The 14,448-nt window shown below is 44.3% G+C and overlaps 1 protein-coding gene across 1 annotated transcript in view; it reads right to left on the bottom strand.

Annotated features, from left to right (window-relative positions):
• Positions 1–4,676: 4,676 nt before the first annotated feature.
• PODXL (podocalyxin like) overlaps positions 4,677–14,448 on the bottom strand; it is a 59,434-nt gene continuing 49,662 nt past the window's right edge. The window contains exons 8-9 of the mRNA XM_026721972.2: positions 13,810–13,977; positions 4,677–11,920 (exon numbers count right to left, since the gene is read on the bottom strand). Of these exons, the coding sequence (XP_026577757.2) occupies positions 11,726–11,920; positions 13,810–13,977 (363 nt within the window). The 3' untranslated portion in view covers positions 4,677–11,725. The remainder of the gene's footprint in view (positions 11,921–13,809; positions 13,978–14,448) is intronic.

Below are 14,448 nucleotides of genomic sequence, written 5' to 3' on the forward strand. Positions count from 1 at the left end.
GGGCCCTTCCATCTTGCACGTTTTCACGCCTTGGAAAAAGTATTAAATTTCTTCTGTTCCCATGGTTAATAGGAAATGTCTTTAGCATTTAAAGACTCAGGGAAGAAATATATATTTAGCCTAGTCAGGGTTCATGGATTCAATGAGCTTTGCCCCCCCCTCCCCCTTTCAGCACTGTAGGGTGGAGCCAACCAAAGCATGTGTATTTTTTGTCATTTTGTTGGGTGGTTTGTGAGTTTGGGTTTTGGGTGGAAGCTGGAAAGCAAACCCCACTGGGATTGCTCTTGGTTGCTTCAGGAAAAGGAAGGCATCTGACATTCCTAAAATTGTTGAGCAATCAGGAACTAGCAGGTGTTTCTGTAGGACATCTACTGCCATGTCTTTCCCATCGGCTGTACTGGTTGGAGACGTCTTTTCCACCACCATCTGGTGGACCACTTAGATTGTCCACCTTTGCTTAAAAAGGCTGACTGATCTAACCCTTCCAAAATGATTTCTTAGGACTTCTAAGAAATTAAAAGAACCCAAGGGACAAAAGAACAAAAGCCAAGCCAGATTTGCTGTGGAAAACAAGTTTAGGTGGACCAGCAGAAATTGATCTTAACTGATGCCGATATCATTGTAAGCCAAGATTTTGGTGATCGGTGCAGTATAACGAGAAACTTCAAGCTCGAGCGCTGTGCCTTCTTTTCCCCTACACCAGCTCAGTTTAGAGGGTTTTGATTAACCTCATGTTGTAATTTTGTTCAAACCCGACTTTGTGGTTTACCTAAGCCAGTGTCGGAAGCCATGGTTTGACATCGCTTTGCTTTTAAAATGCAGGACTCCCTCATTCACAGGAAACACGTTGGAGTCAACCCAGTGCAAAATTTGCATTGCAGCCAACTCTTGAATTTGTGTGATCAACCCATGGTTTATGATGCCATATAATTGTGGCCAGTGTAGACTTAAAAGGATCTGTATTAATATAACAGCCAAGTGTCATCATTTGAAAATCACAATTCTTTTTTTTTTTCCTTTTTGAGGCACCTAGAATTTTTTTTAAAGATGTTTTCCCCCCCACTCCCTATTTTAAATGAACTTTTAATTGTCAGGTACGACACAGGTACCAGATTCACACCTGGATTTCAAGTAGAGTTTTACCGTCCTCTTCATATGAACCAGAAAAAATTCTCTAGATTTTTCCGCGTATAGATAAGACCGTGGTAGTCAGTGTGACGTTCTTCCCTCTCAACCTTATGGTATTTTTTGGAGGGGGGGCTGTTTAGAATGCATTGCATGGACCCCTCTTCCAGTAATTTGCATGCCTTACCTGAGAACCCCTGTCTTCCCATGGAGCGTGCGTTCTTGTGTGGTGGGGCATGCTAATTGAATGAACGATTTAATTGAGATTTTCTTCCAAGCGTTCTTTACGTTGAGATAGCAACAGCAGTTCATAACCTGCCCTTAAGCATTCGTTGCTTCCATCTATGCTGTTCAGATGCAGAAGGTATCCCTCAGGCTCCCATACCATGGATCCACCAACAGCCCAAGGCTTGATTTCTGCTTTCTTTAGACTAAACCAGAAGTCGGTAACCTTAAAAGCTCAAAAGAGCCACAGAGGCCCTAACTGGAAGCCCCCCCATTCAATTCTAGAGCCAACCGGAAGTCCGGTTCCCCCACCATAGAGAGTGTGTCTTTTTTCCTCTGCCAACTGGAAGTCCAGTTCCCCCACCATAGAGTCTCCTAGCACAGCATCCTTTTTCCTCTACCTCTCCTCACCAAAAGCCCTATCAATTGTGGAGGCAACAGGGAGATGCAGCAGAGGAGTGAAAGAGTCCCATGTGGCTCCAGAGCCACGGGTTGCCAACTCCTGGACTAGACCCTTTCAAATGTGATGTGTCTAATAAGCTCCCAACATCCCGTTGTTTAATAACAGCAGGTCAGTTTGTTATGGAAATCTTTTTGAGTAGACCACAATAGCGGCAGTGCTTTCTACTTACGAACTGATAATTTAAGGCAGAGACGTAGCCTTGTAGGCATCAAAAGATTCTTCATAATTGGAACTTCCCTATCACCCATTCAGCAGAACAAGGTGAAATCGGTTGATATTTCTTTTAATCAATTGGTCCAGTGTAGAGATTTGGCCGTTCTGGTCAGTTAGATTTCTCTAGATAGCTGAAAAGTCTTGGGATGGTCAGAAATATCGAGATGTGAGAGGTTGCGGACTTCAGGGGGTTGAAAGGATAGACCTCAAACCTTCTCCAAAAGGGATCCTTTTTGCTCACTTTTGGGGGCGTTGCCCCCTTTTTTATCACAGCTCCTCTTGCCACACCCACCACCCGCTTCAGGAGGAGCCCTCAAATTTCAAAAGAGGAGCATCTCTCAGGAAGGACGGATTGGGAGGTCTTGTGTGAGAAGAGGAGGTGAGAAGGCGTCCTCGAGCGAGGATGCGTTTCAACTTCTGGGTTTTAATCTTAACTTCTCGTATATAATTCTGTAGAAAAGAGAGAGCAGATAATAAAAAAAAGTTCTGGCTTTAGAAATCCTGTATGGCCACTGGCAGAGACTCTCCGAAGATGACATGTGAAACCTGATCCGAAGATCATCACAACCACCGACATCACAGTAGACGACAATGAAGAAACCCAGTTTATTTCCCATGCCATCTTGAAATTTTGATGCGGATCTAACAGTTTGACAGAGGCGGTAGCTTCTTGTCATATCTGTTTGATCAGTTCCCATTCGGTACACCCAGGTATGCCATTCACAGATTGGCTCGGAATTTTGATAGTCTTAGAAGACTGACAGGTGTCATGTTGAAAACTGAACCGCTCCCTCTTTAAAAACGCTACAGGTTTGTAGCTCCTTTTTACGGCGTAGTTCTGGGGTGGGAAAGACCCACAGAATTGATCGTTGTTGACTTGCTCCATTGGCTCAACGACGAAATGGTCTTCAAGTCAAACGAAATCTCGCGGGCCCCTTGGGCTTGCTTAGAGAAGCTCAAGAATAATCGGAAAGGCACCCGAAGTTCCAGGCATGAGTGAGGAAATCCACCCTCTGATTTCTCAAATTTGCTTTTCCCAAAATTTGGAAAATGTGGTAAAAGATGTGAGAAAGCAATAGAAGTCTGTCCAAGGCTGCCGATAGGGACGTTGCTTTGGGAAAAAAGGCAAGGGTTGGAATTCAGTCGATTGACTTGGTCAACTTGATGGCCTTCTCTGAAGAGTGAGGTGTGCCCTTCAAAGTGGTGTGAGTGTGTGTGTGTGAGAGAGAGAGAGAAATTTGACCTGTGCTCTTAGAAGCGGGTTTTGATTGGTTTATGTTTGACATAAGCCTAGATTCTTAGTCCTGCAGCACGTTTTTTTTTTTTTCTGGCCAGGTTGGAAAAGCAATTTGAAGGATCACTTGTGGTAGAAGCAGCTGTGGGAATGTTAACCATTGTATTTAAAAAAACAAAAACAAAGCAGAAAACTAAAGATTAGAGGCAGGGCGAGCCAAAGGCATTTTAATACCAAAGGAATCAAGGCCGTTTGGTCCCGTCTAGGATGAGCTAAAATGTTAGTTTAGCTAGATTGTGTAAAATCGGGAGTTTTCAAATGTGACCCATTTTAAGACTTGTGGATTTCCAACTCCCAGAATTCCCCAGCCAGGGAGTTGGAAGTCCACAAGTCTTCAAGAGGCCACGTTTAGAGATCCTCTGGTGTAAATCATACCGAATTGTGCACGGCCATTTGACACAAGCGTGCTTGTGGGATAACCACTAGGCCCAGGCATGGGTTTTCATCTCCTCTTATCGTCCATAAAGCTCCTTCCAGTCCTTTTGATTTGCCACCCACCCGGTGCACGCCAAGCGATCGCCGCGTGCAGGGCCTTTTTCCTTGCCGTGCTCACCGCTGCGGGTATCTTCAGATGTCCTTTCCGCCTCTCGGCTCCCGCATCGTTCGGTCGTACGATTGTTCTGCCAGGTTGAAGATGTATGTTAAGAATGACTCTGGGGACAAGAAGAGCAATTCCCAATGTAGAATTTTTGCTGTATGTAATGTATATACGGAGAAAGAATGTATTTTGTTCATTTTTTTTCTTAATAAAAAGAAATTATGCCGATCTTGGGATTTTTTGCGGTAGGTGTTTCTTGAAAGTCTCCCAAGGGGCCTCAACGGTTTTCTTTTAAAAGATGCAAATGACCAGCATTGTCTGCAAAGGAATGTAAATCCTTCCATTCCCCCACCATCCAGAGCTGAAGAAGCTTCTTGGATGAGAAGCAAAACGTCTTCAGAAGAAAAAAACAAGGCAGTGCAGTTGCCTGCGATCAAAATTAAAAATTAAAATCCATCTATGCTCAAGCCAGGCCTTGGAGCTTTTTGAATTTTCAGAAGCAGCAGAATTTTGTCAGTTTCATGAGAGGACCTGAACTCTGTCAAGAGGACAAGATCTCTCTCTTTTTTTCATTTTTTTTAAGTCTGTTGTTCTCCTTTTAAAACCCAGAAGCACCTCTAGAACACATGTCCCATCATCAATGTTAATACTAAAATTACATCTGGACTGTGACTGTGGATGGTAAGTCCGGCCCCAGGTTGAATTGGACACTAAATTTTGGAGCAAAGAAAATTCTACAGGGCTCAGTTCGAAAACGTGCATCTTCATCCTCACAGGTAGGCCAATATATCGTCGAGAGAAGAAGCCAACACTCCACAAAAGAATTTTTTTTTTATTTGACAGTAATAAGCAATGTCATCAAAATATACTTTGTAGGAAAATGTAACCATACTTTTTACAACCCAATCATTTTTTATTTTTGAATTCCAGTGTATACCTGACTCCTGTTTCAGCACAAAATGTGCCGGGGGCAAAAAAAAACTACAGCGTTGGGTGCAACGGCCCAATTTTTTTTTTATTATTACAATCAAAAGGGACTAAAATGTATGCCACAGTCCATTCGGATTACAAAAATAGAGGCCCAGTAAGCTGCAACATACACACACAACACACACACACAAACAGGCACAGTCCTCCTGGGCATAGGAGATTCCAATCTCTCCTTAAGGCTTAACGAAACATCCAGTGGCCCAATTGCACATTTTTAGAAGCCCATGAAGAGGCGTCAGAAGCACCTCCATCAAATCTTGGAAGGGTTCTAATCTGAGCTGGAATTTGTACAGGTAGTCTCTGACTTACAACAGTTCGTTCAGGGACCGTTCAACATTATGGCACTGAAAAAAGGGACTGATGACAGGCATCCGTATTTATGACGGTCACACTGTCCTGATCCCCTTTTTGCAACCTTCCGACAAGCCAAATCGACAGGGAAGAAGCCAGATTCAATCTAACCACTGGGTGACTGACTTAACAATGATGGCAAGGAAGGACATAACACGGAGTGAAACCACTGAACTCTCTTGCTTAGCGATGGAAATTTTGGCCTCAATGCCAGCCGTAAGTCGAGGACTACCTGTGGAAGGATATGGTCATGAAAGTCCATGTCCTACGCCTCGGGTCACATGCCACATTAAACCACTGTTGGCTTAGACCTGCTTTGTTGAATAAACCACCATCGAATGGGGGGGAGGGGGCGTGTCCCATTTTAAATCTCAGACTGCAAGCAAAAATGCCACCCGCACATCAAACCAACATTTGGGCTTGTCTGTTGGATAAACTAGGGTTTTTTTTCTTCCTCTACCTCAGACGGCAAACCAGACAGGCAATGAAGTTCTAGTAATATGAATCTCCAGTGTTTCACCATCTTGGCAACTTCAGAATAGGTGGATTTCAACTCCCAGAATCCCCCAGCCAATCATGCTGTCTGGCTGGGGGATTCTGGGAGTCAAAGTCCACATGTCTTCAAGTAGGTGAGGTCGAGATCTGAGGATGGTTTGAAACTGTTCAGGTTTGTCCCAAAGTTGCTTTTTTAAGGAGGCAACTGGACTTTTTTTTCTTTTCTTTTGAAGACGTTTCACTTCTTATCCAAGAAGCTTCTTCGGCTCTGGCGGGATGGTGGGGAATGGAAGAACTGAAGAAGCTTCTTGGATGAGAAGCGAAATGTCTTCAAAAGAAGGAAAAACAAGGCAGGCCAGTGTCCTGAAAAAAAAAAAGCACCTTTGGGACAATCCTGACCTGGATGGATGAGAATCTCTACAGACTGTTCTTGCCCATCATTCAGTATTTTGACTCCCTGCTTGTACAAATACTCGAATGCATCCTACTTCTAACAGGATGTGCCAAAGAACCCTTTGTCTTTTTTAAAAAAAGCATCCTCCAGGCACCGTAAATCCATCTTTTAAGGAAGCATCGGCGGTCCCACCCATCCTGTTATCTCTCTCCTCAGAGATCTTACGAGCGATTGGGGTGATACTGGGGTTTTATACTAATAACAAGCCTCGGGCAGGTTTTATCGTTCCTTTCAGCAGTTTCCTTCAAATTATTTTCCTTGGCAGACCGAATGTCTTCCCACTTCCTTGTCTTCTCTACAAACAGGAGGAGAAAGGCCGGTGTTGATGGACTTCAGAGTAGGGACGTTGGGACTGCACCCCTGAAAGTCTCGAAGACATGTGGGGGATGCAAACATCACCCCCCCCCCCGCAATCAGAGCTACCGTGTTTCTCCAAAAATAAGACCTAGGATCTTATATTAATTTTTGCTCCAAAAGATGCATTAGGGCTTATTTTCTGGTTAGGTCTTATTTTCGGGGAAATACTGCTCTAAATGCATCCGTCTGGCTGACAATCTTAACTGGGGCTTTTTTTCGGGGTAGGGCTTAATCTTATGAGCATCCTGAAAAATGCTAGAGCTTATTTTCCAGTCGGGTCCTATTTTCAGAGAAACAGGGTAGTCAATTGAACCCCAGATTTCTGTTGCTGACCCAGATTGTTGGGGGCGACATGCTGACCCCGCAAACCACTTAAGAGTGGGCTGTAAAACCATGTGAAGTGGTATATAAGTCTAAGTGCTATTGCTAAGCGAGCTTTGCCCCATTTTACGACCGTCCTCACCACCGTTGTTAAGCAAACCATTGCAGTTGTTAAATTAGTAACATGGTTGTTAAATGAATCTGGCCTCCTCCATGGACTTTGCTGGTCAGATGTTTGCAAAAGGGGATTGCGTGACCCCGGGATGTTGCAACCGTCGTAAACATAAACCAGATACCACATGTCCAAATTTTGATCACGTGACCACGGGGAGGCTGCAACAGTCGTGTGAAAAATGGTGCTAACACTTTTTTTTTTTTTCAGTGACATTGTAACTTCAAGTTGCCACTACATGAACAGTTGTATTCAAGGCTGAGCTTTGGCTTAATTTGTCGTTTGGAAAGTACCGTTTGCAACATCGGAAAGATGTCATGTTATAGGTTTCCTGTGGGAACCGGTCATGGCAAACATTGCAAAAATCGTCTAAAAGTGGCTGGAAAAATGGCCCAATCCTCCTGCCAGTATCCTGAAATTGTTCCATGCTAGCAATAAATCCTGCTAATAAATCTGCAGAACTGATTTTTCTCACCCATCTGTTTGCTTGGAAGCGAGAAACACATGACCTCTCTCATAGTATAGCCAATGGTGAGCTGCTGCTTGTTCGGACTGGTTCTAGGGAACCAGTACGAACGACAGTCAGCTGGCCCTGGCCATCCGCCACCTGCCCTATTCCTATACCTTACATTTCCTTCATTTTGCAGCTCAGCTAATTCACATGGCAAAGTGGATTACCGCACCTCAGCTGTTCTACTTACTGGGGAAAGTTAGAAAGTAAGCTGGATGTCAACTAAAAAAATTACTCCTTTGGTCTTTTTAATTGCCAGCAGAAAGGGAGTCGGGGAAAGCAGCGCATTCCTTAAGTGCCTCAAAGCTGTCAGTGCGCAAGAATCTTACTGAAGAGCATGATTGATGACTCTTGGCTATGGATGTGTCCCATTGGAGAATATACATTCAGGGGGTGGAGATAAGACCAGGGTCAGGGGGAAGTGATGTATTTTAGTGTCAGCTGCACCCAGCTAGCACCGACATGGTCACTCCTAATCTTTTTTTTTTTTACTCTGAGAGATGTGGCTAGAGACTTATGATTTGAATGGGGGTGGATCACTGGGGAGATTCAAATTGGTGTTTATTGAACGCTGCCTGCGCTCACAGAGCCGGTTTGTTAAACTGGTTGCAGCTCACCACGGAGTATAGCTGCATTACTGGCAAAATTTTACTCCCATAAAATCAGGACTCTTAATTGTAACTAAAGGGCGGTGTTCATTCAAGGCTCATTTTCAGGAGGCTGCGCTTTTTCAGTCAGAATTCAGCAATTTTCCTTTGCAGCATTCACTTTTTTTGTGTGTGTAGTGCTTTCTATTCTGGCCAGGTTCCCAACCGATTCCTCTGAAGACAGCCATGGATCACTCAGATGTTCAAGAGAGTTATGCAAACTGCTTCTGGAAGCTTGCAAAAAAACCAACCAAACCCAACCAAAAGGCAACTACTACCAGGTTACTTGAGGACACCAGCAAAAGCTGATGGTTGCAAAAAATGTAAGCCCTGAGTTGGCTGGCCTCAGTTCCCTTGGCATATTTTATGGGTTTCTCCAAAGCCTTTGAAGATATCTTAGAGGTTGCCAAATACTTCATGACAATGTTTTTTTTCCAACCTTGGCAAGGTTTGTGGACTTCATTTTCCAGAATTCCCTGGTGTCTGGGGAATTCTGGCAGTTGGAAGTCCACGTACCTTAAAAGTGCCAAGGTTGAGAGACACTGAATATGACAAGTACAAAACGTCCCCATAATTCTTCTTTGACCATGAATAGCCATTTCCCCAGGGCACCATGGATGGTTAGTGAGAGGATCAAGAAAACTCCACCAGAAAGATAAATGCTATAACAAAGGTATCCAGTGGCCAAGATTTCTATTCCCTTTCCCCTTTTCAATAAATCTAGTTAAAGAAGATGGTGAGAATCTTGTGTTTTGACTGCAGGGAGCTGACTGGGGAATTCTGGGAGTTGTAGTCCACACATTTTAAAATGGCCAAACTTGGAAAACTCCATATTGGGTGCTCTGCCAAGGCCCCTCATGGTTCTACGTAGCCATTTTGGGGAGGGGGAATCCTATATGGAAAAAGATGTGGCGATAACCTTAATCGAAGGTGAACAGCTCATCCATTCCTTCATCAATCCCTTAAGTGAAATATACCTGTGCCTCTCTGGATAAGGCAAGGAGGATGAACAGGTGTACCTCCCCATCACGCACATACACATTGGAGACCTGTACAATTTGTAAATCCCCACAGCTTGGGGAGAGCTGCAAGTAAGAGAAGGATCAATTATGGATCCACATCAAGGCACAACACGCACTTTTTTTCAAGACGATTCTCTCAGTCTGGACGGACTTAGTATTGCTATCATTTTTATGGCAAATTAAACCCAACCCAACCCTACCCAGCCCTGCACATCGATTAATATTCCCTCTCTCCCCAGCCCATACATTCTGCTTCTCCTTTTATTTGATTGTGGATCTCCCAAAGGTGCTTTTTCTTTTCTTTTCATAAGGCAATTGGGCTTTTTTTCCCCCTTGAAGACGTTTTGCTTCTCAGCCAAGAGATTTCTTCACTTCTGAATGGCGGAGGATGGAAGGACTTATATATATTCCTCGCAGTCATCCGGCCGTGAGAGTCACTGAGGCCACTTGGAGGTTTATCTTGGACAAATGGAGTTAAACAGGCCATCTACATTAAGACTGAACAGCTGGGTGATGACCTGGGCTGTGGTACAAAGGCAACACAGTCAGATAAGCAATAAGAGTCCCTTTTTTATCTCCAACTTTGCCCTCGGTGTCCAGGTTACCTTCTGGCTGGAGAAAACAAACTCCCAGGAACAGCCGTTGGCTGCAGAGAATCAAGTCCAAAACATGAGCAACACAAACTATAACTTAAAGTCCAAACAAGCCAAACTGAAGTAATTAGTTTGGCAGGGCGGGAGCAAGCATTTCAGGCTTGAAGGCATGGCAAAACTCACACAGTTGGGAAGATGCCAGGAACACAGATAAGCCACGACAACACAGGATAAAGTCACGTTTATTCCCAGCAGCCTGCTGCACGCAGTCTGCCTTTCTTGTCAACTGTCTTCCCAGGTGTGGCTAATGAAGGGAATCAGGGCCCTTTCCTCCCCTGTAAGCCATGCAACTCACATTGCTCCCTTCTCCATTGCTCCCTCCCTAGGATGAAGAAGGGATGGGCCTGGATCTTCCTCTGAACTCCCTCTCCCTTACTCTACCTCTTCCCTGCTCTGCCCAACCAGACTTTGCCCTTCCCCAGCCTCCTCCAAGTCAACGGAGCCTCAATCCCACTCCCTGTCGGCTCTTTGGCTTCTTCCTCAGATTCAGACTCTGACAGGGGGATGACAAGCTGTCCCTCAAAAGAGGGGGAGGGATACGACACCCACCGTCTCCTGTTTACAACACAGCCATTTCAGAAGTTCCAAAAAAGACCCCACACCCATTTGCATTATTCAGGTGACCCTGAGGGCACAGATAAACCTCCAAGTGGCTTCAATGATCCTCACAGAGAGCACTAATGAGCAGATGACTGCAAGGATGGTAAATCCTTCCATCCTCCACCATTCAGCCAGAACCGAAGAAGCTTCCTGGAATGAGAAGTGAAATGTCTTCAAGGAAGACCATGACCTGCAATGACCGAGAATCTCCAAACACATTTAATTCTGTATGTAGAGGCTGGTTTCTAAAAACTGGCTGTGCTTCTCGCTTTCCCGATGTCCCAGTGCTTTGCTCTTCCCGGCTGAGAGCTGCAATTTTGACACACACACACACACACACACACACAACCCGAAACACACAGAAGTACACATACCTTCTACAAACCTTCACTTTTTTTTGCAGCCCATATTTGGAAGCCAAGCACGCACAAGCTCGCATAAGCATCGTGGGCCACAGGCAACGATCAAGAACGGAGATTGTCTTTCCAGGTTTTTGAAGATGCCCCCAAGGGGGAAATATATATATATATAAATCCAGTTTTGAAAAGAGAGAAAGGAGCTTTCACGAACATCGGTCCTAAAACCCTTATTTTGGCATCCTGGCCCTACTGGAGCAAAATATTATTTTCCCAACCTCTGTCTACCTGAAAAATCCCGCCCTAGTTCCATCTTTTCAGATTGAAAGCCGACTGCACTCAGCTCGTTCAGGCGCCATGAGGACTAGAGACTTGCAATTCTTGCTAAAACACCGTCAAGGGAAAAACAAAACAAAACATTTGGGTGGCATCAGGAAAGCTTCTCTTTCCCGTAGGTTTCCTGTTCAGGTCTCCGTTGTCCAGGACAAATTCTGATTATTTTTCCATACCGTCATCTCTCTCTCTCTCTCTCTCTCTCTGACCCTTGGCCAATGCTTAAAGAGCTGTCCTTAAAAATCAGTATGCATAGATATAACTTTGCCCAGAAAGTCAATGGGTTTAAAAACAAACAAACAACATGTTGATAATAACAACAACAACCAAAAAAAAAAATCACAAAAATTTGGCAGGTGCGCCTGCCGTTCTGTCTGGTGCCATCGCAACTCCTCCTTCCCGCGTCGGCACTTGTGGCTGAAGATTGGAGTTTTCCATCTTTGTAGAAATTTGAAGGGGGGGGGCAGAGTTCAGCCAGCCTGAAGTTCCACCTTTTTCGTCTCCTCCTCTACCCTCTTCTTTGTTTTTTTGTTTTTTTTGTTAAAAACAAAACAAAACACCCAGAGCAACACACACGCACACACAAACACGCAAACCCCGCCCGCTTATAAATGGGTGTCTTCTTCCTCGTCCAGTTCGTCCTTGGTGAGGCTGTCCATGGGCACGATCCAGCTGTCTCCCACCTCCCCATTCAGATTCACCTTCTTCTCCTGCATTTCGGACGACGTCTCCATCACTTCCAGCGTGGGGTTGTCGTGGTAACCGTTCTCGACGGTGTGCAGCTCTTCTGTCAGGCGCTGCTGGACGGGAGGGAAAGGCGGACAAGTCAGAGGCGAGGGTTGAGAGCAGTGGGGGGGGGGATTGATTTTTTCTTTTTTACTACCGGTTCTATGGGCGTGGCTTGGTGGGCGTGGCTTGGTGGGTAGGGCAGGGAGAAGGATACTGCAAAATCCCCGTTCCCTCCCTCCAACTCCAGTGGAAGGATACTGCAAAATGCTGTAACTTTGTCGCTTGCATCCCCTTAGGATTTATATGGACTGTTTCCTAGCATGATTTGATTGCTTATTGTACCCTATGACTATCATTAAGTGTTGGACCTGATGATTCTTGACTCTTGACGAATGTATCTTTTCTTTTATGTACACTGAGAGCATCTGCACCAAAGACAAATTCCTTGTGTGTCCAATCACACTTGGCCAATAAAGGATTCTATTCTATTCTATTCCATTCTATTCTCATTCCATTACCATTCTTTCTATTGTATTCTTCTATTGTATTCTTCATTCCATATTCTATTCTATTCTATTCTATTCTATTCTATTCTATTCTATTCTATTCTATTCTTCATTCTATATTCTATTCTGTTCTATTCTTCATTCCATATTCTATTCTATTCTATTCTATTCTATTCTATTCTATTCTATTCTATTCTATTCTGTTCTGTTCTGTTCTGTTCTATTCTTCATTCCCTATTCTATTCTATTCTATTCTATTCTATTCTATTCTATTCTATTCTTCATTCTATATTCTATTCTGTTCTATTCTTCATTCCATATTCTATTCTATTCTATTCTATTCTATTCTATTCTATTCTATTCTATTCTATTCTATATTCCATATTCTATTCTATTCTATTCTATTCTATTCTATTCTATTCTATTCTATTCTATTCTATTCTATTCTTCATTCCATATTCTATTCTATTCTATTCTATTCTATTTTATTCTATTCTATTCTTCATTCCATATTCCATTCCATATTCTATTCTATTCCATTCCATTCCATTCCCATTCCATTCTCATGCTATTCTATAATCTCCATTCCCTCCCTAGCCCACTAACCTGCTTTCCAGCTCCATTCTCCTGGGCAGGGCAACCAAAGGAGACCCAGCCAATCAGCTGGGACTCAATGGGAGGCAGAGAAGAGATGGGGTTGGCGCGGCCAGTCAGAGGTGCTATTCGCCGGTTCTCCGAACTACTCAAAATTTCCGCTTCTGGTTCTCCAGAACTGGTCAGAACCGGCTGAACCCCACCTCTGATTTTGGGGTGTGTGTGTGTCACCCCGATGTAATTGCCCCAAAGGGCTCCTATGCTTCCCCTGGGTATGTTCAGGTAGTCCTCCAACTCACGACCACAATGGAACCCAACATTTCAACAGGGTTTTTGCCTCGTGTTACAACCTTCCTGGCCACAGTTGTTTAAGCAAATCACCGCAGTTAAAGTGAGTAACCAGGTTGTGAAGCAAATGTGGCTTCCCCATTGACATTGCTCTTCTGATGGTCGCAAAAGGGGGAATCACGTGACCCCGAAACACCGCGACCGTCATAAATATGAGCCGGTTGCCAAAGTTGACGGAGGTAGAAAAGATGGCTAACCTGTCAAGGAGAGAAGCAACCTAAAACTAAGGAGAAATTTCCTGACATTGGGAACAATTAATCAGTGGAACCACTTGCCACCAGAAGTTGTAAATGCTCCAACACTGGAAGTTTTTAAGAAGAGATTGGAGAACCCTTTGTCTGAAGTGCTGTAGGGTTTCCTGCCTAGGCAGGGGGTTGGACTAGAAGACCTCCGAGGTCCCTTCCAACTCTGTTATTTATTCTATTTATTTAAGATTACAGGGGAAAAAAAATGCAATTATTTTCGTTTCTACTTGGAAACCGCTTCTGGACTTTGTGTTTGTTTGACCTTACCTGGTCCTTCCTCTGAGAAATACGTTGGTGACAGCAGCCATAGATGGCAGCTACCAGGAGCAGAGAGGCCGCCATGCAGATGATGGTGATAATCAGAGGAAGACTCAGATGATCTTTGGGCTCAGCGTCCAGGGTTTGCCCACCATAGGTGATGTTGTTAACGCCAAACTGTTGAAAGAATATCTGGTGAACTGTTGGCTTCAGGCAAAAAAGAGACCTCTATTTTGGATTCTCTATGAATTTCAAAGGATTTTTTTTTTTACAGGTAGTACCAATAAATGGGGTCGTGGTGGCTCAGTGGCTAAGACACTGAGCTCATCGATCAGAAAGGTCGGCAGTTCAAATCCCTAGCACTGCGTAACAGAGTTCCCGTTACTTATCCCAGCTCCGTGCGAAGGCGCACGGAACGCTGTTCCCTTCCCACCAAAGGGGTCCCTATTTTCCTACTTGCCTTTTTTTTTTTAACGTGTTTTCGAACTGCTAGGTTGGCAGAAGCTGGGACAAGTAACGGGAGCTCACTCCGTGATGCGGCGCTAGGGATTCGAACCGCTGACCTTTCTGATCGACAAACTCAGCGTCTTAGCCACTGAGCCACCACGTCCCTTTGGTTTGGCGTACATGTTACCACACGATATGCTA

The sequence above is a fragment of the Pseudonaja textilis genome, chromosome 5, assembly GCF_049901715.1.
Source record: "Pseudonaja textilis isolate UNSWEBS1 chromosome 5, rPseTex1.2, whole genome shotgun sequence".
In the NCBI taxonomy this organism is placed as follows: Eukaryota; Metazoa; Chordata; class Lepidosauria; order Squamata; family Elapidae; genus Pseudonaja; species Pseudonaja textilis.